Here is a 25,768-nt window from a genome sequence, read left to right as displayed (position 1 = left end):
TGCATGTAAAACACAGCATAAAATAAAGAAGCTAAACTGTAGCTAGAGAAACATAAATTTGGTTTCTTATTAAGCCAAATTCCCCTAATATGAAAATTTAAAACCTTTCCATTGGAGATAAAACATTTATCTTCAAATTAATTATACAATGTTAAATAAAGCAATACCAATTCAATTATACTTTTTTCTATTTAGCATTTCTTAAGAGTTTACTATTATTCCATTTCTATGTTTTCAGTGGCATGTCAAGAAAAAATATTTAAAAATAGAGAGCGTTCAGGTGTTATCTGAAGAATATTCTATGAAGAACATTCTATGCACACTTGCCAAGATCCTTAAAGATTTGGAGCAGGACCAAGACTAGAGAGATTGCAGTTGAGATTGAAAACTTACATAAGCAGGATGTTGCACAATGTAAAAGAAGTACACTTATTTCTAGTAGTTAACAGTGAGCACTTATTAAAATTCATTTTTACAATGGAGGGTCTACCAAGTATAATATTTATCATGGATTTTTCAAATGTGTCTGAATTGTGCTAAAGTAGCTATCTCAAAGAATACCATAAAATGGTCCATTTTGACTTTTACGTTTGTTCAAGTGATTTCTTTTTATGAAAGAATCTATGCAAACCCCTCAATATAGTACATATGCACTTGCACACTCTATCAGAGAAAATTCCTTGAGACGAATTTTAAGTACCCCACCAGAGTCAAGTCACACGGCCTGCTATAAAGAAATACCAGCAATCTGACATATCTATAGTATTCACAGATGCAGATATGTATTTATGGGCCTCTATCCACATGAATCAAATGGCTATGAATAAAACATCATTTAACTCTACAGGAATTCAATTTTAACTTCAGAAGGAGAGCATCACTGACTCCCTTGCTACTTCTGAAAAAAGAAAGTAAAAAAGAAACACATCTCAATAATAAAATTTCTTCCATACATTATGCTTCAGTTTTTATCAATGCCTAAACGACTTCAACCTACTGTTTATTTCCAGACGCAGAAAAAGGAAGGTAATATCGATTTTCTAAATTTTCAATTTTCAGTGTAACCAGTAAGTGCACTACTTTACACTCTGACAAATAGAAACAGACGTGGTGACAAAGCATGCTTCCATTGAGACAATAAAATACTCAGACTGTGATATTTGAGGTCAAATGATAGAACCCTCATCCTCAGTTTCTATTGCATTAAAGAGAGCTGTTCTACATCTTAGTAAATAGCTGAAACCGCAAGCACCTACAGATGTTCTGATCAAAGGATTACCTTTATTATTGGCTGTTGAACCACAGAAGATACTAGGAATCCAAGATCAATACCCGCATTCCAAATTAAACAAAAGATAATAAAACCCAACCAAAGTCAATCCTTTTGATACTCAGCCAGAGACATGAAGGCAACAATGTGATGGAAAGAAATAATGTCATAACAATGCCTGGTTAGAAGAAAAAGGTTTGTACCCACCTGGGATCTTTCTGAATGCTATCAATGGATGGGGATCTGGCCAAGGTGCCTTCGGGCGGGAGAGCAGGGCCGGATTTGCTGTATGGAGACTCAGCAGAGGGACAATACTGCAGCTGTCGGTAGGGGTCTGCGTAATTGGAGGCTGGGCCGGCGGCGTAGCTGGCCCTCTGGAAGGTGGCCGCGGCGGCATTCTGCGGGCCATGCTGGCTGCCTGTGCGCTGCAAGGGGACGGAGTCGACACCGGGGGAAGATGGGGCTACGACAGGAAAGTAGGGACAAAGCAAAAAATTGAGGACCTGCTCACAGAAACGGTTAACCAGGTCTAGGCAGGGGGAAAAATTACACACATAAAAAAAAAAAGGGTTTGAAAGAATAAAAAAATACTCTGTCATATTTGAACCAATATATTCAACGTTATCCAGTAAAATGATAATTAGCATGCTATTTCAGAAATAAACCTTTCAGTCATGGTGGAACATGCATCTGTGTTTATTGCTTACCAACATCCAAGACAAGATTTGTTAATCTGAAATGTGAAACTAAAACCCAGAAGAAATATAGGGAATATTTTATAAGGAATCACAGTTACTTCTTTTCAAGTGGAGAAAATTCAGGGAGTGTTTGCACAGGAGATGTTACATTAACTTTATTAAGGGTGTACAATAAATTTAGTAATGTAGTTAATTTTTCCGAATAAAAGAAAATAAGAAAAATCGAGAGGGAGTGTGTACATGGGGTGGAGGCGGAGAGAGGTGGGGCTCATATTTCCATAATTAGCACCAGAGCATTAGACACAGGGCTGTTCTAGTTCCTATACAGAACTCCCTAAAGATTTTTATATGCCTCTTTTTCAAAGAAAACTGTCACAGCAACAAATGAATTTGGTGAAGGGTAGGCGTGCGGCAGAAGGTGACGACCAGCCTAACTGCAACGCAGACAAAATAACGAGCTGACTTGACTTTTCCAGGAGTATTTGTATATTTCCAATATCTCTAAATGGCTTTGAGAAGAATTTACACTAGTTACTACCATCAGTTTGACTATTTCCAAACAGAAGTTCAATTTTTTTGTTTCCTTCCTGGGATCTTTTTAGTCATTTCACGTCGTCATTTTTATCTGGTTCTCAAAAATATTTCACATCTAAGGTTTAGCTGACACATCCAATGAAAAATAGCATCTCTCCTATTATTAGAATATGACTAGTTATTAACTGTTGCAACAAATGTTAGCCATGATCAATGTTAGCACATTTACTTTCTGGCATTGTAGCCCAGAATATATCCAACATACGGCCAGTGTCTAGAAACAGCCATTTACACCAAGCGGGATTTACAGGGAATAAGGCTCAATTATAAACTATGCTCCACAACTTCTGAGTACTTCTCAGTGGATGACGATAAAGCTTATTTTATCCTCTCTCACATTAAGGGACAAACCAAACACAAAAGAAATCAAGTCACATTGAGAAAACAATTTTTGAAAGAAGTTAATAAAATCGTATCAAAATGACAAAAAAGTTGCAAAGTGAAATGGAGAAATACATTCTAACACTGAGAGCTGATTTTTAATTAAGAGTTCAGAGCCTCTCATTTTCAATGAACTTTCAATACTTAATATTCATAACCAAAGTTATGAGAATAGGCACTGTGACATATTGAAAATTAGAAAATACTTAAGAAAAACTTTCTAAACAAAAAGTGCGTATGTTCCCAGAGGAGCAGTATTCTGAAATGACGAGGGTTGCTCTGATGGATCCAACAGAAAACGATTAGATTAGACCGAGAAACATAAAGTTCACAAACAGGAACTCTGTCTTATGTCTTTATGCAATTTCTGGAGGATTTATATTTTCTCCAAAATATCACAAACATGTCTAATTAAAATTAACATTTTAAAATTTATGAACAATATGCTTCATATTATGGGGACAGGAGTTTAAAATCTAAGACAGGCGTAACCTTGCTCTTGGAAAAAGAAATGCAGAGAAGTAAACAAATTTCATTTTCTAGAAGAGTTGTGATAAGCGAGCCAGTAAATCCAGGGCCAGAGGCAAAAACTAAGCACACCTGACATTTTTCAGATAAACGCGTTTTTTGGTTCCGGAAACTAAATTTCTACATTTAAGCTTGCTAAAAATGCTTACTACTATCAGAAAAAAAATTCTTTTCTAGACCAGGTTATTCCTTATTAACATAATCAATACAGTGACTAACAGGAAGGGAGGACAACATGGCACAGATCAGGAAATAATATTGAAAACTAAAGAAACATACTTATTTAAAATATCTCAATAGGATAGGTGAGGCAAACAACAAGAGTAGCCACAACAAAAACTCTCAAAAGACCAAAAATGAAAAGAGAATATAATGGAGGAGCTTAAGAAAAACACTCCCAGCAGCAGATAAAAAAGGGAGATTGGGTCAAAATGTGCAAATGGGTGTGAAAGGCAGTTAATTAAGCAGAAATAGGAAGGCAGCAGCCTAGTATATGAGGAGAAAGAAGAGGTGGAGGAAGGTCTGTGAATGTTATTAGCCTGTATTTTATATTGCATATTATCAGATAATACAGATAATATTCAGTATAATATTATCTGTATTTTACTTTGGCCATTTTTTTTGAAATATCATGGAACTCAGTCACAGTTTGGCTTCAAGTTAGAGAACTGGGTTCACATTTGGGCCTTTGGTCAATTCTTGGTATTGGACAAGTTACTGAGCTCTCTAAGTTCCAGTTTCCTGAATGCAAGGTGAAGAGAACAAAATGGCCTCATGAGATCATTGTTTGCTTTAAATGAATGAGAAGTATTAAATATCTAATACGCAGAAAACGTTAAACAAACGAGCAATTATTATTATTGCCATTAATAATGTTGAAATCAACTCAGATTAGAAAAAGGGATGGTACGTACAGCACTGGGATAAAAGACCCTTGCCACTAGGTATCAGACTTTATACCTCCCGTAAGTGCTTTATTTGTGTGAACTCTTATTTCCTCCAACAGCCCTATAGGAGAGTAAACACGTCATTCTCACTTTACAGATGGGAAACTGAGGCACAGAGAGATTACATAACTTGCCCGAGTTTGCCTAACCATCCAGTAGAGAAGGAATTCAAGCCCTTGCATGCTGCTTCCAGAGTTTATGCTTACATCCAAACTGCACTTACACTGCAAACTGGACTGGGTTTAAGACCTTAAAGATGCATATTACTGAATTACCTCAACAGTGAGAAAATGTAAAAAATGGTGAGACCTAAAATTAAGAGATGTCTACTAAAAATACAAAGAGGAATTTAAAACTTGAGTATCATATTGAAAAAAATTATTACAAATTGCGGTGTTAACTAATTTACACCATTTCTCATTAAATTAAATCTATTGAGATGCAGAAAAAAATATACAGAAAAATTCTTTATGCAAAAAAATCTAGCTTTGTTCATTTTTAGGGAAATCAAAGAAGAAGGATACACATAGTTATCTTAATTTTATTTTAATGTGTTTGAGTCTCAGTTTAATCAGCCATATCACTAAGTTAAGGAAAAAAGAGGGTGGGCTGTGAAACTTAAGATGGGTGAACAACTTCCAGAAAGATCATACTAAAAAAATCACAACTACGTTTGTGGAACTTGATGAGTGGCCCTCCAGAAGTCTCATTCCTGAATCTATAGCTTAACTTCTTTTAGTTCACAATAAATAGGATATCTGATGAAAATTTCCAAATACAAAATCAGAATTCAAATTGGTACTGTCAAATTGAAATAAAGACTGATCAATGTAATGAAAATAATGTAAAATACCAATATAAATGGGGAGAAAAATACAGTATATTAAAGGATAGGTTAAAGATCACCTAGAAAAAAGTGTGTGAGAATCTAATGGATTGCAAACTAACCATCTGGAATGTAACAATGTAATGCCTTATATTTTTTTAAGTACGACATAAAAAAATGACTCCAACACGTAAAGATTACATGTCCCATTTTGCCTTGCCTGTTCAGACCTTGGTGTGATGTATGCAAACCACAGCTCTCCATTAGTGTGGAGAGGCCAATATGGGTCACACTCTTAAAAAACTTCCCCTTATTACCATTTCCCCCTCAATTTCTGTCCTGATATACATTTTCTCTTATTTGAGTTTTAGAGCTCAGTTGAGCAAATTGCCTGCCTTGTAGGATTCCTCCATTCAAGTGAACCTTCTTAGGGCAAAAATTTGAAGTGGAAGGTGCTTCATCAGCTCTGTAAACACTCCTCTCTTTCCTCACCTGCTCTGCAAACAGCCCCTGCTCCCCTCAAGAAGCTCTTAGAACTCAATGAACCATACTGCTGGTCCCTTTGGGAGATTTTAAAAGTAGCCCCTTCAGCAGTTGACTTGATACTTCACCCGACATCTATGCTGTTCACGAAATTATCTGTTTCTTGCAGCGTTACACAAATAAAGGTCTAGTGTGTAAAGGAAAAAAAAGATGTTTTATGTGTTACATTTGTTTGAAAGAGGTGAACAGGTAGCCTGTCAAAGTCAAACATTCCACTTTGATGATGACAGATGGTTACATGCATTATTTACTGACAACGGAAAAAAGGGGGAAGAGAATAAAATATGAGAATCTGGCACATGAAGAAACTTGGAGGGGGGAATATAAAGTAGGATTCGACAAGAGGAAGAAAAAACATTTATTTTTGTTTTTGTATTATTTATCTTTGCTTTTATGTATATTTGTATATAGAGACATATGAAAACAAAATACATTCACATGTCACATAAATACAAAATAAACATACGACAAGCGAATTAAATAATATTCCCAAAACAAAGATAGCTTAGGGGACAATGGGTCCGAGAACATGGGCTACACACTCAAAGAGAGTTCGACTCTATTATTTTAGGGATGAGGAACTTTTAGCACCCAATCCACTGTATTCCCAACAGTACTATCATCTACAACTGAACTGTCAAGGTCTTCCAATTTTTTGCACTCTGCCCAGTTTTCTGTTTTCCGCAGTCTGCCCATGCTAAACTCAATGGAAAAAAAATTCAATAAAAAATAATCTTTTATCTTCATTTACAATTATCTTTCTGGGGAGAGGCATTTAATGCAGGATTTCCAGCAGTCATGGAATCATTATTATTGGTGTTGATGTTAATTATTGGTGTTGCGGTTGATGTTTTACTTTGATTGACATTGATATTGACTTTTATCAGTGAACTATTCTACTAGCAAACACTCTTGTCTTCCTTCAGCTGTAACTAGATTTTTCATTTACCCCATTTTAGGTAAATTGATATAGGTAAGCATCTGGAAAGCGCTTCTTCGTCTTAAGATGATATTTACCATTGGGCTCATTAAAAATTTCCAATTGGGCAATAATATGCCCCTAACTTTTTAGACTTAAAAAAGGCAAAATCTTTAAGAGGTTCTGGAGCATCTGATTGGACTTAACTCTAATGGGAGCAGTCAGTTTTACAGTTGGAAGTAACAGCATTTAATAAGTAATAAACTGCTAATATTCCGCATTTTTGTGGACTCAAATGATGATTTTAATTGAAAATGTTATTTATATATTATTGAAGAATAGTAATAAAATTTTATGAATATGAAGGGTCTATGTAATCCCTCTATAACTTTATTAAGCACTGGCTATTATTGCAGAGAATTAAGTTTTTTTAAAATACTTTCTGAATTCATGTGGATATTTTCACCACAATCTTTTTTCTTTTTATGTTGCAATACTTGGCAATCTCATAAAGATATTTAGTAGGTTTTCTCCTTGTGATGCACCTACGATAATTCATTCTTTATTATAAGCTGACACATTGATCATGAAAGCTTGTTTACTCCCCTCACTTAGAGTCACATTTATCCAAGAGGAAATCCATGTGACTATCATCACAGCTGACGTTGGCCATTTTCACTAGATTAGAAAGACGTATTTGGGTGGTGTCAGAGTCAAGTGTTTGTGTTAATGAAATGACTCCTAAGTCGACAGTCACGGGTACGTTTGAGTTTGAAATAAAAATTCCTGTTATTTAGTTTCTGCTTAATGGACTTTACCATAAGCAACTCCATGAGGATCACGTAGTCCTTGTCTGGCTGTGCTCTTTACTGTGTAAGCTCTGGTTTTGACAAGCCTTATCCTAGATGAAAGGTATGTTTTATTTAAACAGACACTCTAGTGAAAAGTGTGCCTCTTTAAATTTTCATCGTGCAAGAAGGAAAGTCCGAGACGTTGCGTTGATCGTCCTATAAAAGCAGGTGAGGCTATGCACGCCATCGTCCCACTTGCTGGCCTGCCTTTTCTGCAACAATTCACAGGATCCTGCCTCCTGCCCTGGGAGAGAGCACTGACAGTGTCTCTCTCTTTATCTCCCTCTCATTTACTGGCTCCACAAGAAAGGAGCAACTGTCACGTCTGGTGAGAGGGAACTCTCTGGGGAGCCCTGTTGACCAGTGACCATTGCTGATTCAATAAGTGGCCCTTTTACCTTCTCTCAGGCTGCCAGATCTTTGGGGCTGTGTGCTGGCTTCTGTCTCAATCCTGTCCTCAGGCACATGGGCACCTGCTCCCCTTTCTCACTGCCTCCCTACTAAGAGGATATCTGGACCCAAGGAGGCTGGCGGGCCATCCTCAGAGCCCGCTCCCTTCTGCTTGGCCTGGATTGGGGAAAGGTCTGTGGTTCTTGTCTTGCAGTGGCTGGGGTGCACGAACTGTCGGAGTTAGATCTGGGTGGGGTCAGAAGACCCTCTGCAGACCATGTTCTCTGGCACAGCCGGGACCGACAGAGTGCGGCTCAGCTGAAGAAAATCCTATCGATTTTCCATGTGAGTGGGGACTGGTCTGTATGTTTCACCATCCACAAGCCTGGAGCAGAAGAGATGTGAGGAGTAGGATTTTTGCACCCTGATCCTCCAACACATACATGAATGTACATAAATACACGGACCTAAGTATGGTTAGGTAGCTTTTTGGTTTTGGAGAACCTAGAGGATCTTTTTGAATACCCAAAGGTCGACTGTGTCCCCCTCTGAGCTGGTGTCTGAGTTTAAAATAGTCTTCATAATAAAGTCATGTGAGTAAGTGGCTTACCATGGCAGCCGAGAAGGAGAAAAGGAGAAGGAAGGCCAAGAGGAGGGATGGAAAGAGATGGTGGTAGGTTTTGCCTAATGGGAAAAGCTAACTGAGACATCCCCTCTGGTGGGGAAGTGCAGGCAGCTTTGACATGGCTCATCTTCAGTGTCTACAGCTGTTTCCTGGTCTCTGTGCAGTCATCTCCCTGTGTATCTCCCAGCTCTAGAACAGTCCGTTACTCAGGATAGCCTTAGTGGTGTTTGGGGGCAAAGGAGGTCCAGGGATAGTGTCAGGACAGGACCGAGCAGGGCAGGCAGAGGAGAGCGGCCGCAGAGCCAAGAGTAATGCCCGGGACCCCAAGCTGGTAGGGAACACAGCTGCAGCACTGAATGACCAAGGGTGGACATGCATGAAAAACACACAACTCCGCATGCCCCACTCCCTGCCAAGAAACTAGAGTAAGGCTGCCTTGGGCGGCGAAGGGCGGATTGTGTATAGTACAATCTTGAATTACATGTTACCTAGGAAAGAAAAGACAGTATGTGCTGTTTAGTGTTTCCAACAATATTCTGTCTTCAATTTTGTCTGGAATATTCAGTTAGCCCTAAGATACTTCCTTCCATTACCATTTAATTTTTCACATGTATGTCCTTTTCTGAAACTAAACTGAGCATGCATGAGGGCAAGAAGTAGATTTTAAGTTTCTTTGGATCTGCCAGTGCATCTAGCACATGGTGTGTCTTCAACAGATATTATTTGATTAAGAGAACATAGAAAACCACAAAGTTCTATAGATGAAAACGGATGTATATTTATTTTGTTTTTAAATGATGATTTTTACAAATGCAGGGTCAACCAAGATGACTGTTAAGAACTCAGATTCCAGGGCAAGATTGCTTGGGTGTGAAAGGTTTAAAGACTGGCTCCATAAAACCTATGTGACGTTGGGCTGATTACTCAACGTCTCTGTGACTCAGTATTCTGATCTGTAAAGTGAGCATCATAATAGCACCTCCTTCATAGGGTGGTTCTGGGGATTTGTAAATATACTCAAAGCATTAGGAACAGTCCCTGAAAGTAATGACATGCTATTTGCTTCTGTCATCCTCTCTCACCTCCTTGATACTCTGGCACCATCTAGGAATCCCCTAATTGTTCAGGCAAGTACGCTTGTCTTCCTTCTCAAGTGTTGAGTCTTGAAGAGGGGCAGCTAGCCTACCATTCTCTCGCCCCACTCCCTGGGCATATCATCTGGAAATGCTTTAGGGATCAAACTGAAGGAGGTCCTGCCAGTGACCAGTTACTTGAAGGTAGAGAGATAAGACTGGTTGCTCAAGTCACGTCAGCCGACAATCTGAGCCGAGAGCCAGTGGGCCCTGAATCCCTCAAGTCTAAAAGACTTCATAACAACCTGTCTTATTCTCCCAAGGAATTAAGGTATTTGCTCTGGCCCTGGATGCCTCTTAAACATCTCTACCAGTGGTCTCCAGTGTGGGGTGTGTACAACACTGGGGATGTCAAAAATGACCCCCAGACATGGGAAAGCAATGTTGGAATGTTTCTTTATGTCAGTGTATAATCTTGGCTTTTATTTGATATAATTTAATAATATTGTATAATACGTATATAATTTATAAGCAAAAGATAGATACCCATATTAAAGACATTTTCTCAAACATATAGGTTCTGATAGCAACAGCTCCTGGAGTTGCAGGATTAGCTGGGGAAGTGCAAGGATTTTAAATGAAATGGATTAAGTGTAGAAATGGGGAGGAAGCTGGGTGGGTGCAGGGGAGAGAGAGGCTTGTGGCTTTATGCTTAGGAGCTGGAGAGAGGTGGCTTCCTGGACCTGTCATTCCAAAAGACCATCCACACACTTCTGGAGATTTCCACAGTGTTGAGTAAATCAGCCCATTTCCTCAAAAGGGCCTCAAGTTCAAAGGTGCAAGCAGGGTGGGGTCTTGGACATCTGGATGTCACAACCTTAGCAGATCTCTGCCAGGGCAGAGATGACCATTACTGGGAAAAGCCAGGCAAACAGATTTTCCCCTTTGAAGCATTTAGAGGACACTGGTGCCTTCCCTCATAAAGAGGGGCAAAAGAAAAACGCTGGCTCATTCATTTGGCACAGTTCTCCACTGATGGCTTAGAGCAGGGGTAGGCAAACTTTTCCCGTAAAGGGCCAGAGAGGAAACATTCTCAGCTTTACCAACAATATGGTCTCTGTCACAACTACTCAACCTGATCACTGACGTGGGAAAGCAGCTACAGATGATACATAAGTGAATGGGTGTGGCTGTATTCCAATCACTTTATTTATGGACACTGAAATTTGACTTTCATATCATTTTTAATTATCACAAAACATTATCCATCATTTGATGGTATACCATTTAAAAACACAGCAATGCTTCTCAGCTCATGAGCGCTACTAAAACAGGATGTGGCCCATGAGCCACCGTTTGCAGACCTCCGGCTTAGAGAAGACCCTACATTTCGCTTTTTTTTTTTTTTTTCAAGTGTGAGCATCTTTGCCTGTCTTAATTTGATATAGATGAATGAAGTTTTTTTCTTATCATAGCTCATTTTTCGTTAAATCCCCAGAAGTTTACTAATAAGAGATAATTCTAAGGGCAGAGGAATATGGAACAGAGAATCAACATAATCCCTTTTCTTGTCGGTTTTTATTCAGATTAGACATTGAACAACGTCACTAAGGTTGTTATCTTTGTCTTCATAAGAGGTACATGGAAATAAAATTACTCTAGTTAATAACAGGCAACAAACTAAATCTTAAAATAGCCCAACCTCAGACAGGAGTGGATCTAGCAGGATGCAGGCGAGAGATATTCTGATAGAACAATAAATGGGTATTCTTTCTCATCTAAACCAAGATGTGTATTATTAACATCGGATGGCATTTACGATGTCAAAAATAAAATAAAGAGTATTTTGTGCCTTTCTTCCTATGATTCAGGGAAATATTGAAATGTAAATATCAATAATCAACTATGAAAGCAACTTAGCTTGCCCGGATTTCAAAACGTGTAATTTAGTATCATACTGCAGTTTAACAAAATTGCTATGCCCCACTTCGTGGTTAGTAGAAGTTACATGTGTCTGAGGATGTAGAGCTCTGAGTGCCAAGTTCTGGACTAGAGCTTCAGCTTTCCCACGCCTCAGCCTCTGTCCAGGGTAACACGTACCATTAGAAATGAAGGAGCGAGCTCTACTGTCTGCAAACCAGCAGCATAAAATTTTCTAAGTTTACTTAGCAATAGGAGGCTTTATAATAAGTGCAATTCTCAACATCTTCTTAATTATATCAATTTTACAGTTAAGATAAGTGTTCTCTAGTACATTTAATCATGACATTTGACCAGTTATTTTGCAAATGGCTACATATTCTGGAAAACACTTGTCTTCATGCAGCCTGTGGTAGTGTTCAATGCAAAATATATATTTAATCCTGGAGAGCGACACAGTTGATTGAGCCATATGCAATTGTCAACATTCGACCTTTAAATGATAATTTCATATAATTCAGCTGAATAGTGTGTATGAAATATATTTTCAGTTTGCCTTACAAAATATGCTACATTTTTAGTAAATATGTCTTTTCCCCAAGCTTGCCAAATAGGTAGACTATATCATTAAAAAATCTTACTAGCATTAGATGTATGCCTATGTCTGGAATAATGACTGTGCTTCCTTGAGGTACTTACATTCATTAAATACTTTAATAACCACGTACATAAAATTAGTACTGCTTCCTTCAATTTGCCTGTTTGAGAAAATAAGCGTACAACCCCATTGTGCTTCTTTCATTTACAATACAGCCAGGTAGCTAAACTGGAGTCATGTTTGGTTACTTTCATCATCATCACAGACACTAATGATAGAAGCAGATCATAATGCTTGTGAGGAGAGAGGACAAGCACACGTGCACACACACACACATACACACAGACACACTCCCCTTTTATGAGGGAGTGTTATTTAAGCGCCCAAGCAGCCCCGCCTCACTGGGTGGGGTCCTGAATACACACCTGTGCTCGTGCGGTAGGTGCCGGTGTGTGCTGGCGGCAGAGGGTCCCCCTGGCTCTGGCTGAGACTCCTCATAGGGGGCTTCTGATAGACGCGGTCTTCATAGATGGGGTCTATGTGGTGCTCTGGGGACTGCAGGGCCCGCAGCTCTGGGCCCAGGTGGCCGTGCTGGCTGCTATACGAGGCCCGGGACCCAGCTGAAATAAATAACAGGGGACATTAAGACCTGACCAACATTCCAACAGAATTTGTTTTTTCAAAAACACATTCAAATTTTTTTTGGACAGAAATGTGGAAATCTGCAGAAAATCAAATGAATAACATGAAATGGCAGCAGTATGTCAAGCTAATCAGCTTATCGGCATCACCCAGCTGCCTTGCTTTGCTCCCAAACCTGATCTTATAAGGATGATAATGATTCTGAGACAAATCCACACTGAACAGGGCCAGTGAAACATCATTTTTCTACGCCTAACAAATGTAGCTGGCTTCCTCACTAAAAGAATCAGGTGGACAAAACTAAAAACCTCTTATTATCCCATAGTCTTTGCACCTTAAATTTTAGAGTGCAAATTATTATTTAAAATGATGAGCAAATGAATAAGCCATGACAGCAAGCCATCTTGATGTTGTTTCTGAAAAGTGAATCAGAATTTGTTCTCATCAGGACTTTTTCCCTGTACAATGAATGAACCAAGATGTTCTGACTTACCACAGCCTAAATCCCTGAGAGAAGCAAATTTCAAAGAAAAAGGTTTTCAAGTTACATTTTCCTTTACACTTACTCTCCAAATTGAAGCACCTGCGTTTAGTCTACCTTCCTCTGAAAAAGGTACAAATGGTGGTCACTAACTGGTTTAATTTAGAAATTGAGGCTACACATCGCTCGCCTTGTAGTATTTGTAAATCTTATTTGTGTCATTTTGGTACATTGTCTGGGAAGAGCTGTGGCTTTGAAGCTATGCCGTGGCCCAGGGAGCCATGGCAAGTGAGGAAATAGAGTTTTATGAGGGCTAAGAGGTTGAGTTGACACAGAAAAGAAGAGGCTGATGGAGAGACAACATTTCGTCTGAGGTACAGTCAGAACCACAAGAGCAGAAGTGCCAGGAGAGTCATCTCCATGGGAGCAGACAGGGTGGAGGACACCCAGGGACAATGATGGACATGGGGCATCAAGGAGACACGGTTATCTAATGATGGTGAGCAGAGAACACACACAAGAACCAAATGAGGCTACAGCTGATTTTTGGAAAGACCTTTCAGCTAAATCTCCAAAACTAATACCCATGTGACATGCTGGGATTTACATGCTAACCACCTTGTGAATAGCCCAAATTGGAAGCTCTCCATTCTAGCTGAAAGCAACAAGATTTTGGAACACCTTGATTTTGGTGGTGTTTGTGGACAGCCCAACTCTGTTCTGCTGGTCCAGTGCCTTCACCGGTGGCCACTTTACAGCCAAAATCTTCAATGCTCAATGACTGGGCTGCTTCTTCAGCATTATGTAACTCCAAGGATTTTAATATTCTCATCTAGTATATTTTAGGAAAAAGCTGTTCAAAAGTTTTGAAATTGCCAAATGTTTTACTGGTATATTTTATGCAGGCTGCTTTAAACTTAAATAAGCAGAAAACAGAGCATTTGGGAATGACTGGGGCAATGCTGAAATTCTATGAATTCAGTGTTAACAAAAATCACTGAATGTTTTGAGGAAAGGGAAAGAATAGGGCAGGCAAGCTCTTTACCTTTGCCTTTGCTAGTAATTAAATAAATTCTGCTTTAGATAGCATTCAGATGAATGCTAGATCCAAAATAACTGTTTTGCATAATTAGGTTCATTGCATCTGATTTATCAAATGCCAACATCACACTGAATATTATCTCACGCTCATATTTTCCAGGAATATATTTAAGTACGGTATGCTTTGAGTTTCTGCTGTCAATTCTTCCTACTTCTAGAGGTTTTGAAGATATTGCCAAGGACTTACAAGTGTAAAACCAAGGAAATCACCATTATTTCCAAATGTTGCATAGTTAAATAAAAGTTATCCAATCACGGTAGATTTAGAGTTGTAAATTCCTCACCATTCCTTGATTCTGTGCCTCTAAAAACATCCAAGGATGAGCAATAAAGAGACCTGCTGATCTTTTAAGCGGTGACGTGACCCGAGGGCAAGCATGAAAATCTTCTTACTACAAGCATTTACTGGGCATGAGGAAATTTTTATTAGTACCATGAGTTAGAAATTAATGACCTAGGATCCAAGCAAGGAGCAAGAACCTTAAGATCTGGTCTACCTCTGTGGATATCAGACTTTCTATGTGCTGATATTAAGAAAAATATGATAATAAAATTATTAAATATTTGAATAGTATACTATACTTTTATTAGCATGCTCTTGATAAAATTATAGGTTCATAATGTTTCCCTGTGGAAAGATTTACGTAGAATATATTTGCATATTTAAGCATTATGCATGGCACTGAATGAGATAAGGCATTTTGAAAGGAGCATTGTTTACACCCCTTTTTATTCATTGTTCTCAGGTTTCAGTTGCTCACGGGGTGGGTGGGCACAGTTATTGGCAAGAGAGACAGAGAGAACTGGGAGAAAGACAGAGTCAAGAATCAAATGTTAAAAATACAACTTCTAGAATTCATGCCTTCTACCATTCTTGCTCAAGAAAGGACGTATCAGATTCATACTAACAAGGCCTATTTTATTTGGGGGACTTTTGAGAAAAAAATTCTCACACAACCTCTTCTGGGAATATGCTCCAAAATTTCATGAGATGGTGTATACATTTGCTGATTCAAAGAAAATGTACTTCTCTTTAGTAGTAATTTTCTTTCACCATTATGGTCTATTTGACAGTGAGTCTTCAGCATTACATTGGACTCATTAGCAAGCATTCACATCTTTAGAAACCTTAGTAAGCATTTAGATCATTGCCAGGAACTGGCATTAGTGACCATTCGTAAGTATTTACGGCTTTGCCAGGAACTGGAATGATGTTGCTATAACAAGAAAAAATGCTGGAGACACTTTGACTTTGTCTAAAACGTCACAGATGTCAAGGCCAATGACGCTGGTGGAGAACAATTCTGAGAGCCTCACCTTGACCGAGCTGAGGGTTCAGAACTGCAGCATGACAGAGTACAATGGAAACAAGGATGGGCCAAAGAGAAAAGGGAGAGGGAACCCCACAGGCAGACAGACTGCAGCAATGGTTTTCCCTGCCATTGTGGACATAGGTCAGGAGTATAACGCCTGTGTCTATAAGGCATTTTATGACCAATTTCTAAAACAACGTTTATATCATCCAGCATTAACATTTCAACGCTATCATGTATTTTTGCTCTTCCTACTTCTCCTCTCCACACGACAAAGTTCGAGTCTATAGAACTCAAGCACTGGCAATTTTTATAAATAATGTGTTTCTGAAAATGAGGTTGAAGATTCACATCTGAAACTGAATGCCTGGCTTACAGGCTAAGAGAGGCTACGATGCAGGAGGACTAAAGGGTATTATAATAGCCCCATGGATGCTCTGTGCAGGCCATGCCTCCTGCAGGTCCCGGAGCCCTGGAGGACTGAGGGGAAACTGCAAATGGATGCAGGACCAGGCCTGACAGCTGCTATATAGGAGCTACCATTTGTCACAGACCTCAGTCCGCTCCTCACTGCTGCTAGGGCTGACTTGAATGGATGCTCAGGTGGCTCGGAACCCAAGTCACTCCTGGCTACACAGCTGTGGTGCTGATGCTGGGAAGAGAGAGGAAAGGGTTCGGTTCTGTGGCAGAGGAGGAGGAATGGGCTCCAGGGGCACAGAGGGGTGGACTGACTGGACCACAGAAGAGGGGAGGGGACACCCTTGCTTCTGTGTAGGCACCTCACTCCAGGGCCACCATTGAAATGAGAAACTCCTATGTAGAAGCTCAAAATCATGGCTTACCATCAAATTCTGCACATGAAAACTGGCTTTAGGAGTGTAGATGTATAATGTTCGATAGTTTGAAGCCCTGGTTTCTTCAAGCGTAAAAGTACAGACAATAATACATGCATTTGCACGGCATGGGGTTTTTGGAGGATTAAAATGAGAGAGATCATGTGTGAAAGTGCTCTGCAACTGACAAAGCAACGTAAAAACAGGAGTTCTCGTGTCCTCTGATCTTAGAATCAAGAAATGATGTCATCTCATGAAAATACATCTTTTGATTTGAAAAAACTTTTAAACATAAACTATCAAAAAATCAAAAACATCTTAGATTTAGTTTTTAAATATAAACAGCAAAATTTTTGATAATTTTGTGAAATATTATTGCAAAATGTAAAACTTATAATTCTGTTTTCTTTTCTTAAAAAAAAAAATTAGTGTTGCTTTTTAATGGATAATTGCAAAGAATGCAGGAATGAATGAAATCCAGAAGGGAAAGAAATACTGAAATGACCAAGAAAAGGTGGAAACCCTTTTTAGAAAGGGATATGGCATAAATTAAACCTGCAAACTGAAGATAACAAACATTTGCTAATCCAGCAGGAAGTCAGCAACAGACCTGAAAGGGGTTCTTGACACGGAAAATCATTATGAAACTGAAAGGCTCCAGTTTCCCCCACTGCCTGGCTGTCTCACTCCTTCATTGAATGTGACTACACATGAAATGTGACTCCACATTGTCTCTGGGTCACAGAATCCAAAAGGTTCTGTTTCATTTGACCAGCAGTATGAAACATTTATCATTTTAGACTGATTTCCAAATAAATTTCTATGTACCAGATTTTACATATATTGTTTATATGTCCCAGTTAATTGACAGTGATTGACAGACTCATTCACTTGCCGTATATTTACTTAGTGCCTGGGCAACTTCTAGGAGTTGAAACACCACGGAGTTTAAGAAAGACAAGATCCCTGGCCTTGAAAATAAGTAAGTCATCACTTTTAGGCAGGTATGGAGAAAAGGATACTGAAGAAAAGTAAAGTAGGGTAGACAACATGTCCGGGGAATCTGGTTTTGATACGATGGTCAGGAATGAGCTTTTTGAGCATCTTGACATTTCAGCAGAGGACCTCAGAAGGCCAGAGAAGGAGCCAAACTGGAGGAAGATCCATGTGTTTCTCCGACAGAGGGAACCAGCAGTGAGAGCAACGGCCCTCCATAGGAGATTCATTTCACGGTATTTATAGGAGGGATTTTATTAGTATCTATTTAGTTCTTACTGTCTTTTAAAAGAAACGCCAGTTATTATATGATTTCTTTATGAGTCCATATTACAAGTGACAGTAAGAACTGAACAAATATTTTTTAAACTTAAAATTTCACCATGACAGTAACCACATTTCTAGCAAAAGGATTTGAAATACTCAACAGATCATACATAACAAACTCATGAGAATTATACCACCAAAGATTCAGCTCAACTATATATATGTTTTTGCACTTGAGTTTTCATTCCTTAGAACATGATTAATTCTCAAATCTTGGTTTATTTCCCCAAATAATCATCTGGTGGACTCTTTGAAATGCTGATTCCTGGACGCAACCCCCAAAAGATTTGAACTCGGTTTATCCGTGTTGAGGGTGACAATGTGTACCCTTATACCTCATGATTCTACTGCAGGGCTCACCCTGAGAGCCACTCTGTCCCAGATAAAGTAGAGACAGAGGACATAGGCATATTTAAAAGAAAGAACTAGCTAATGTGTTACAACCCTCATCTTATCATTTCTTGCTTTCTTCAAATAATATCATTTACTACCAGGTTATGCCAATTACTTTACTGAATAGAATGAAACAAAATCATTCTGTTTTTCATTGGGACCCATTCACATTTTTTTATTTCTAAACTGTATAATTTATGACTCTGTAATGCAAATTCACTTGCTTTTGCAAAGAAATAAATGTTTGCATGCTTTCATTTGGAAATATCGATATCAGGTTCTTAAGGACATACTGCTATCGATCTGTTCTCTTCAAATTTGAGAGTCCTTTCAAATGCTCATTTGCAAAGAAATGGAGGGAGAAAATGAAGAGCCTAATGACTTAGAGGTCTGTCAGCCAGAACGGGCCGACTCAATGTGTTAGCCAACAGGTAGCTGAGACGACTGCTTTCACTTTTGAGGTAAAGAGCTGTCTTCAGAAGAAGAGCTATAAACTTGTTGTGCTATGAAGGAGAGTCCAAAGGAAAACCTAGGAATTTAGGTTTTCTAAAAACTGTGCAATCAGTTCATGCATCAATATTAACTAACGAAAATACATCTTTGAAGGGCAAAATGGAACTTTTACAGAGAAGTGCGGCATCTGGAAAAGAAGCAGACTTTCCCTCGCAAATCCCCACTGCACCTCTTCCTTTGCTCAATACTCTGACTTCAGGGGTATGTTCCCTGCTGAAGTGCCGGCATCACCAAGCCACGTGGCCAGGCAGCACAGCCTGGGCAGGTAGGTAGCCTTCGCTCTGTGACAGTTTATGGCTTTGAAATAGCCACTTTGTGCACTTTGAACCTCTTAAATAGTCTGGCTTGGTATCTGTTATCATAAACTAGAGAGGAAAAAATGATATCAGCAAATAAGCATTTTTAGAAAGTATATGTTAGAAAGGTAACATAATTGTGGGTAACATTATTATATCATAAATGTGTGCTAAGTAAATTGCTAAGAGATGCAAATATTACATCTCAGATCTGAGGAAGATCTTGTCATAATAAAGATTTACATGCTTTATTCTTGAGTTTTGCTTTTGATTCAAATCAAAATTCCAAAATCTACTTCCTACTCCTATGCTAATTCATGAATTAATTTCAGTATTTAAAGGACCCCCCAATACTTCCTGTGTATCCTGAGGCAAATCCTTGCCCAAAGTTTCATTTGCAAATGATCATTAAGTCATTAAACTAGTTTGACATCTTAGGTTGTTATAAATGTTAAAATACATGGACACATTTTCTATATAGGCTATGAGCCATATTTCAGACTGATTTTTGAAGGGAGATTATTAATTCATATATTCCATGACAAAATTGCACTGAAGCCTAGTAATTTCGACACTCCATCTGATGATATAAAATGATTCTATGATAAGTCTGTTTTGGAAAGCAAAAAGCGTCCTCCTGTTTTAACTGTTTCATAGATCCTAGATTTTCAAATATTATACGTACTTAATACAGCTTTGCTGCTATCAAAAATAACTTGAATGCTCACACTGTCTCTGCCAAGGTACAAAATACAGAAAGATTTGCTCCTATAACTTTCTTGATGAGGTTTCCAATGTAACTTATTGTAATTATGAAATCTCACCATACCTTTTACCAAAGGAACACTGTAATCTCTTGGGACTCAAACACTTTCCACTGAGAATAATTTCAAGGCCAAAATCACTTACCAGGACATAGTCAGGATCATAAGATCTTAAACCCTGTAAAAGCACATGCCTCTTATTCTTGTATTTTCTCTCTAACCACAAAGATTTCTTCCCAAGCTGTTAGGAAAACAGGCTTCTTTTGTTCAACTCCTTTTGTGACTGGCAGACATGTGGAAAGTGATGATACGGTAGTGATGGAGTATAATGAGCAATGTGGAGTCTGACATCTTTGCATTCTTTGGAGGCGTCATTTGCATTTTTGTTTTCAGTCAAAGGTCGTGTGGCTTCTGCATCTACAGTGAAGTGGATGGTGCACTATGTCACAGCTCATGAACAGCTCTAAGTTAAGGAAGAGCCTGTGGAAACCCACCTAAGATGATACTAGTATTAGCAAAACACACTAGGTCAACAGGGCAGTTTCGCACCTGTCCCCAATATTTGCTTCTGGTTTTGCATCTCAGGGCAGGTAGAGAGTGGTTCCGAATGTGCTAGCCATGTACTTCAGCATTTCTCAAAATGCCCTGTGCATGAGTCCCCTGAATAATGTTTAGGTGCTGACTCAGTAGGTTTGGGGAAGGGCCTGGGGTTCTGCATTTTTAACAAGTTCTCAGGCAACGTTGGTGCTGCTGGTCCAGAGACCACCCTTTGAGGAGCCAAGACATACTGGTTTAGCTATGGACATGTTATCTTGGTTGCTAGAGAACTTCACCTTTTGCATCCTTCTGGAGTCCTGGAGACAGACACATCAATGCCTTAATTCTCCCCTGCCTCATTAAGCAAACACGAGTGCCTCAACAAAGGCACAGCTCAAGGGTATAGCTGGACGCTGGCCATGCTGATGGGGCCTCACCAACCTGGGTCCAGCATATGGCTGTGCTGGCCACCACCTGTGAGCACTATATCGGCTGCCACAGGCTGCCCTGGCCAGTGGGTCAGGCTTCAGCATGCAGGCTGCTGCAGAGTGACTGTCCTTAGCTCTAGGTGACTGGACAGTGAGGGGCATGCAAAGGCCTTCGTAAGCAGACTAGCTGGGGCAAGAGTCACTTCTAGGGGAAAAAAAACATCTTTCCATATGCAGGACGGACTTTTTAGATATGTGTTTTTGCAACGTTTTTGTTGCTATCGCTGTGCTTCTTGCTGATTCTGGGGAAGCAGGTATCTATGTTTCCTGTGTTGCCACAGCACATATACACGTAAGGGTTCAGCTCAGTGCTTCTCAACCCTGGGAGAACATGCACAGAGTTCAGGGGGAAGACTTTTTAAACAGTACGGATGCCGGGGGCCCAGTCCAGGCCACTGAATCAGGACCTCAGGGGATGGGCCACGAAGGGGAAGAGTTCAAACACTCCCCAGGTGTCACTATAAAGGGACCTGGCTCTGGATGGTTAGGGTCAGGCCTGGTAGATTTGGGGCTCATGTAGGGTCTTGAGGAGCACGTGTCAAGGCTTGGTTCTCAGCAGGCCTATTAAGGCCAGAGATTTACAACATCCACAGAAACCTCCAAATTCTCGAATGTGGGGGAACTTCCCCTTGGAGGCAGGTATACTTTCTGAACTTCACAGGAAGGCAGCGATACCTTTGAGAGTAGGAAAAGTAGGACACGGTTTTTGCCCCAGGCTTGCTCTACACTGTGCTGCAATTAACCGCTTGCTGGGAAACTCCCGGGAGTTCACAGTGTAGACATGCAGAGATCGCACGACATTTCCTGCCCATCCCAGTCCTCTCATTTCTGTGAGTTTCCAGAAAATGTCTTTGGGCTGGACCAAGTGTGATTTCTGGGAAGGCACATTTGTGAGGGGTAACTGCTCTTGGGCTGGGGGTTGCCTCATTTTCTATATCAGGTGAGGGTGGGGTCATTGTAGTGACAATCCTGTGTCCTGTGAACTCTTAGGAGTCTTCCTAAAAATAACTTCAGTGTAATCACAATCATTCCAGTGAAAGATGGTCCCTGCTAAAGCTGGCGAAAGGACACCCAGAAAGACTCTACCAGGCACCCCAAATAATTGTCACCTGAGGCTGGGTAGAATAAGAAATTGGTGGGGGGTGAGCTTGGAATTATAATATCTTTGTACAGAAGGGCAATGCAATTTGATTTTAGACTTGAACTTAGTCTCTTGACGTTACCTTGTAAAGAAGTTTAATCTGTGAATGTTAATTTTTACCCGGGAGGGGCCTCGTATTGAAAATCTGCTTCCAATTCCATCTGTCTCCCTGGGAGCAGCTCTCGGCAGCAGCGTGCTGGGTGGAATGGACCAGGAGACTGGCTCACTGCTGTCTTCTCATTGTCCCAATTAACTACTGAAGCACAGTGATCTATGATTTGGTGCTTTATTAATTAGTGACTCATGAGAGTTTTCAATGGCTAGTCTCATATTCACACAGATACTCTCCTTTATCAACAAGGTGGATAAAATTCGATGAGCATCATTTTATTTCTCTACAGCTGCTTCTCAATACCCCACCACTGCAATGTTCACACAGTACCTTTGGAGTCTGGCTCCCAGAACTAACTGCCATGGGTAATAATGGATATTTCCATGGAAAGAACCTAGAACAAGGTGCTCCTGACCTGTCTTTGTTATATGGAGATACAATGCAGGAAAGACTTTGGCTTCGAGAGACCAGAAGTCTTTGTTCTGTTTTCTGAAATGCTCCTGCTGTAGCAACTAAAGCTAAGTGTTCATTTTTGTGTATGTGGTTTTTGCCCATCAAAGGGCACAGATGAAATTCTCAATGTATGGACAAGGAGAAGGGTTTTATCAGACAAAAGTAGGCTTACGTATGCAGTTTTCTTCATAAACTGGTTTAAATATTTTTAAAAATATGTGGACTAAGATAGTTTGCATCTCAGCATCTTAAACACAGGCCTCTTTACTCGGAATGTATTAAATCTATCATAGATAGGCTGTATAAATTCCTTTTCAAAAATTAGATATTTAGCTTCTAAAATGCAAACGTAAAATGTATTCTCTCTGTATTATTTTTCTACTGCTTTCTATGTTTCACCAACACCCACAGAGTGGCCTTGGTGATAATTCCAGAAGAAAAAGATACTATTAACTCTCAACATAATTCACAGGGGGAAAATGGCAAATAAAATGGCAAACAAACCTCTTCACAGATTAGTCATTCTCTATATTTACGTTTTATAAACTTTTTACATCAACATTTTATTAAATTTTCATTATTTTACTCAACATAATATTTGGCACATAAAAAAAGAGTTTGAAAAGAGTAATTATGTTATGTAATAAACAGTTCTGGGAAGCGCTCAAATTTTTCCTTGATTCTTTTCTAGTTAAAAGCTTTAATATTTGTATGTGTGTGTTTTAGAATCCAATTAGTAACTGAATTATATATGCATAATTATTATTTGAATACCAATTATATTTATTGAAATACTAATTCTCTAATATACTGCACCACTGATGAGAGCTATGTATAGTTATAATGCTTCCACTCCATTTTTCATCTGTTGTCTTTATCCAAAGAAGTTACTACTAAACCACCAATTGGTATGGGTTGGTATTGATGTTAGCGATGTTTTTCTAGTACAGAAATTGATTTGTGTTGACTCTTCCAGTGAAAAACAAATATATTTGCTAGAAGGCTGTCAAGGTGAAAGAGCCATGGAGGGGACTGTGGCATTATCTGCTTTCAACCAGCTGAGGTTGAGACCTGAATGAATACTTGTGTGTGCGTGTGTGTATTTTTTCATTCTAAAGGGAAATGTATACAGACTTCCCTTTTCTACATCAATTATTAAAATGAAGCTTATTTCCTAAGGGAGGTTTTGACGTTATCACTTTGTTAGTCCATTCAAGGAGGGCTAAGACTGAAGCCAGAAACCTCAGGAAATGGAGACATCATTCAGGGTTCAGTAAGGGTTGCCCCTCTGTCATGGCAGAGCACCTGCGAGCCCAGGCACCATCTAGGAAGCCAAACAGGAAAAATCAATGCAATCAAGTCTGTTTGAAGATACTTACAGAATATGTACAAATTCAAGGGTCCGCTCAAGTCTACTCAGTAAAAACATTAATGGTTTTCTTTAGGTTCCTTCTGCTGCCAAGTCTCTATCTGCAGGTTCCTGGGCAGGTCCTCAGCAAACAGACACCACAGGATAGGTGTTGTCTGTTCTTAAGATCTCTTACTTCTCGAGAGGTACACCCAGAGAGCTGCTAGCACTACAGGCGAGCCTATGAGATTCCACGCACTACTCTCTAGGCCTCTATGAATACTGCAACTGAGACCTAAAAAACACAGGAAGCCACCTTCCAAAGAACTGAGAGGCTCACAGGTGAGGGAGCAGACATGTTATCTTACAGATTTGCAATACCCATTGAACCAAGTCTTTCTGGTCACTTTTTAATGTTTCACTCACTCTGGAGAGAACCTGGTGTCTCTCTGTGTTCATGCCTCTCTCTGTACTAAGGATGACTACCGGTTACCAACAGGACACAACACTTTCACCCACTAGCTAGCTTTACAACAGTCAGTCAAAAATATTTGTTGAATGTCTACTAGATGAGGTGTGGTGAGGAGTTCTGAAATATGCGTGAGTCTCATCAGCTGCCCTCAGGAAGCCCATATGCCCACTATTCAAACGCCCTGCCTCTTTTGATTGTGGGAAAATTCAGTATACTTTCTTCTTTGTATCAAAGTCAGTGTTTTGGTAACACACAACACAATAAGTACATAAATATCCATTTGGGATGAGCCTTTAGAGATTTTAGATATTTCATAGCAAATGCAAAGTTTTATACATATATACACACACACACACACGTGTGTATATGTAAATGAGTATATGCGTATTAATTTTTTTCATATTTTAGAATATATATAATAAGCATAAATTATATGTATTACACATGAGAGAGATATGTATTCTGTATAACACTGACTATATGATGAATTTTTTTAAAATTATAAAATGTACCTTGGTTAAATACAGGGCAGGAGGGATTCTGATGATTTTGATACAGGCTTGGTTGTGAATTAATTCCATTTGAGAGATTTTAAGCTATTAATTATTTAAGGTTACCTGTACACCTACTAAAACAGCTGGTCTCCACATAAGCCTTATTGCTTAGTTACAAAGAAAAAAAGTGTTTAAAAGCACCATATTTATTAAGGAAGAGACACTGGTTAACCATAATCATTGAACTGATGCTAATACTTAAGAGTAGCTAGCATAGATGCCTGTTTGCCCAAATTAATTAACACCTGTGACTGAAAAAAGACCCAGGAATATATTCCCCTCAATGCCCCAGTGGTTGCACGTTCAGAGGCATGGGGTCTGAAGAATGGGAGAAACCCACACCACAGAGTCAGACATCAGCCAGGCTTTCTCTTTTGTTGGGTGCCAGGGACCCAGCTAGGAAGCCACGGTGGCCAACAATGCAAGGCTGCACCTGTCTCTCTCTTTCCACCCTTTTGTTCCATTTTCTGATTGCATATTATATCAAAAAGCATTTTCCCAGTAGACTCCGGCTTTGACCAGTTATCTCTCTGATCTGCAGAACAGGAGAAATAAGATGGATTCTCAGAGTTCAGTACAGCAAAACATTTGGCTGCATGCTACCTGGCCCAGTTCTCAACGAGGGAAAAGGGAATTGCCTGTGCACTGGCTCACTAATGGGGGCCCAGAACTCGGCCCGTTTTAATCCATTCCTCTTCCAACTTCTCACATACTCATCTTGCCTCTGATCTCTAATGACTCAAATATTCATTCACACACTCCTGGGATTCTAACCCCAAGTGAAAAGAAGCTTATAGGGCCCTCTAGATATTTACTCTTTAAAAAAAAAATCTCATGGCCC

General features: G+C 39.4%; 1 protein-coding gene across 11 annotated transcripts in view; it reads right to left on the bottom strand.

The window, feature by feature from the left end:
• CTNND2 (catenin delta 2) overlaps positions 1–25,768 on the bottom strand; it is an 888,536-nt gene that overhangs the window by 346,258 nt on the left and 516,510 nt on the right. For all 11 annotated transcript variants that reach the window (XM_023625841.2, XM_070246034.1, XM_023625845.2 and 8 more), the window contains 2 exons: positions 12,589–12,783; positions 1,478–1,733 (listed from right to left, as the gene is read on the bottom strand). In XM_023625841.2, coding sequence (XP_023481609.1) covers positions 1,478–1,733; positions 12,589–12,783 — 451 coding nt within the window. The remainder of the gene's footprint in view (positions 1–1,477; positions 1,734–12,588; positions 12,784–25,768) is intronic.

The sequence above is a fragment of the Equus caballus genome, chromosome 21 (assembly GCF_041296265.1).
Source record: "Equus caballus isolate H_3958 breed thoroughbred chromosome 21, TB-T2T, whole genome shotgun sequence".
Lineage (NCBI taxonomy): Eukaryota > Metazoa > Chordata > Mammalia > Perissodactyla > Equidae > Equus > Equus caballus.
Note: the sequence above shows the minus strand (reverse complement) of the source record. Positions and strands in the feature narration are given on the sequence as shown.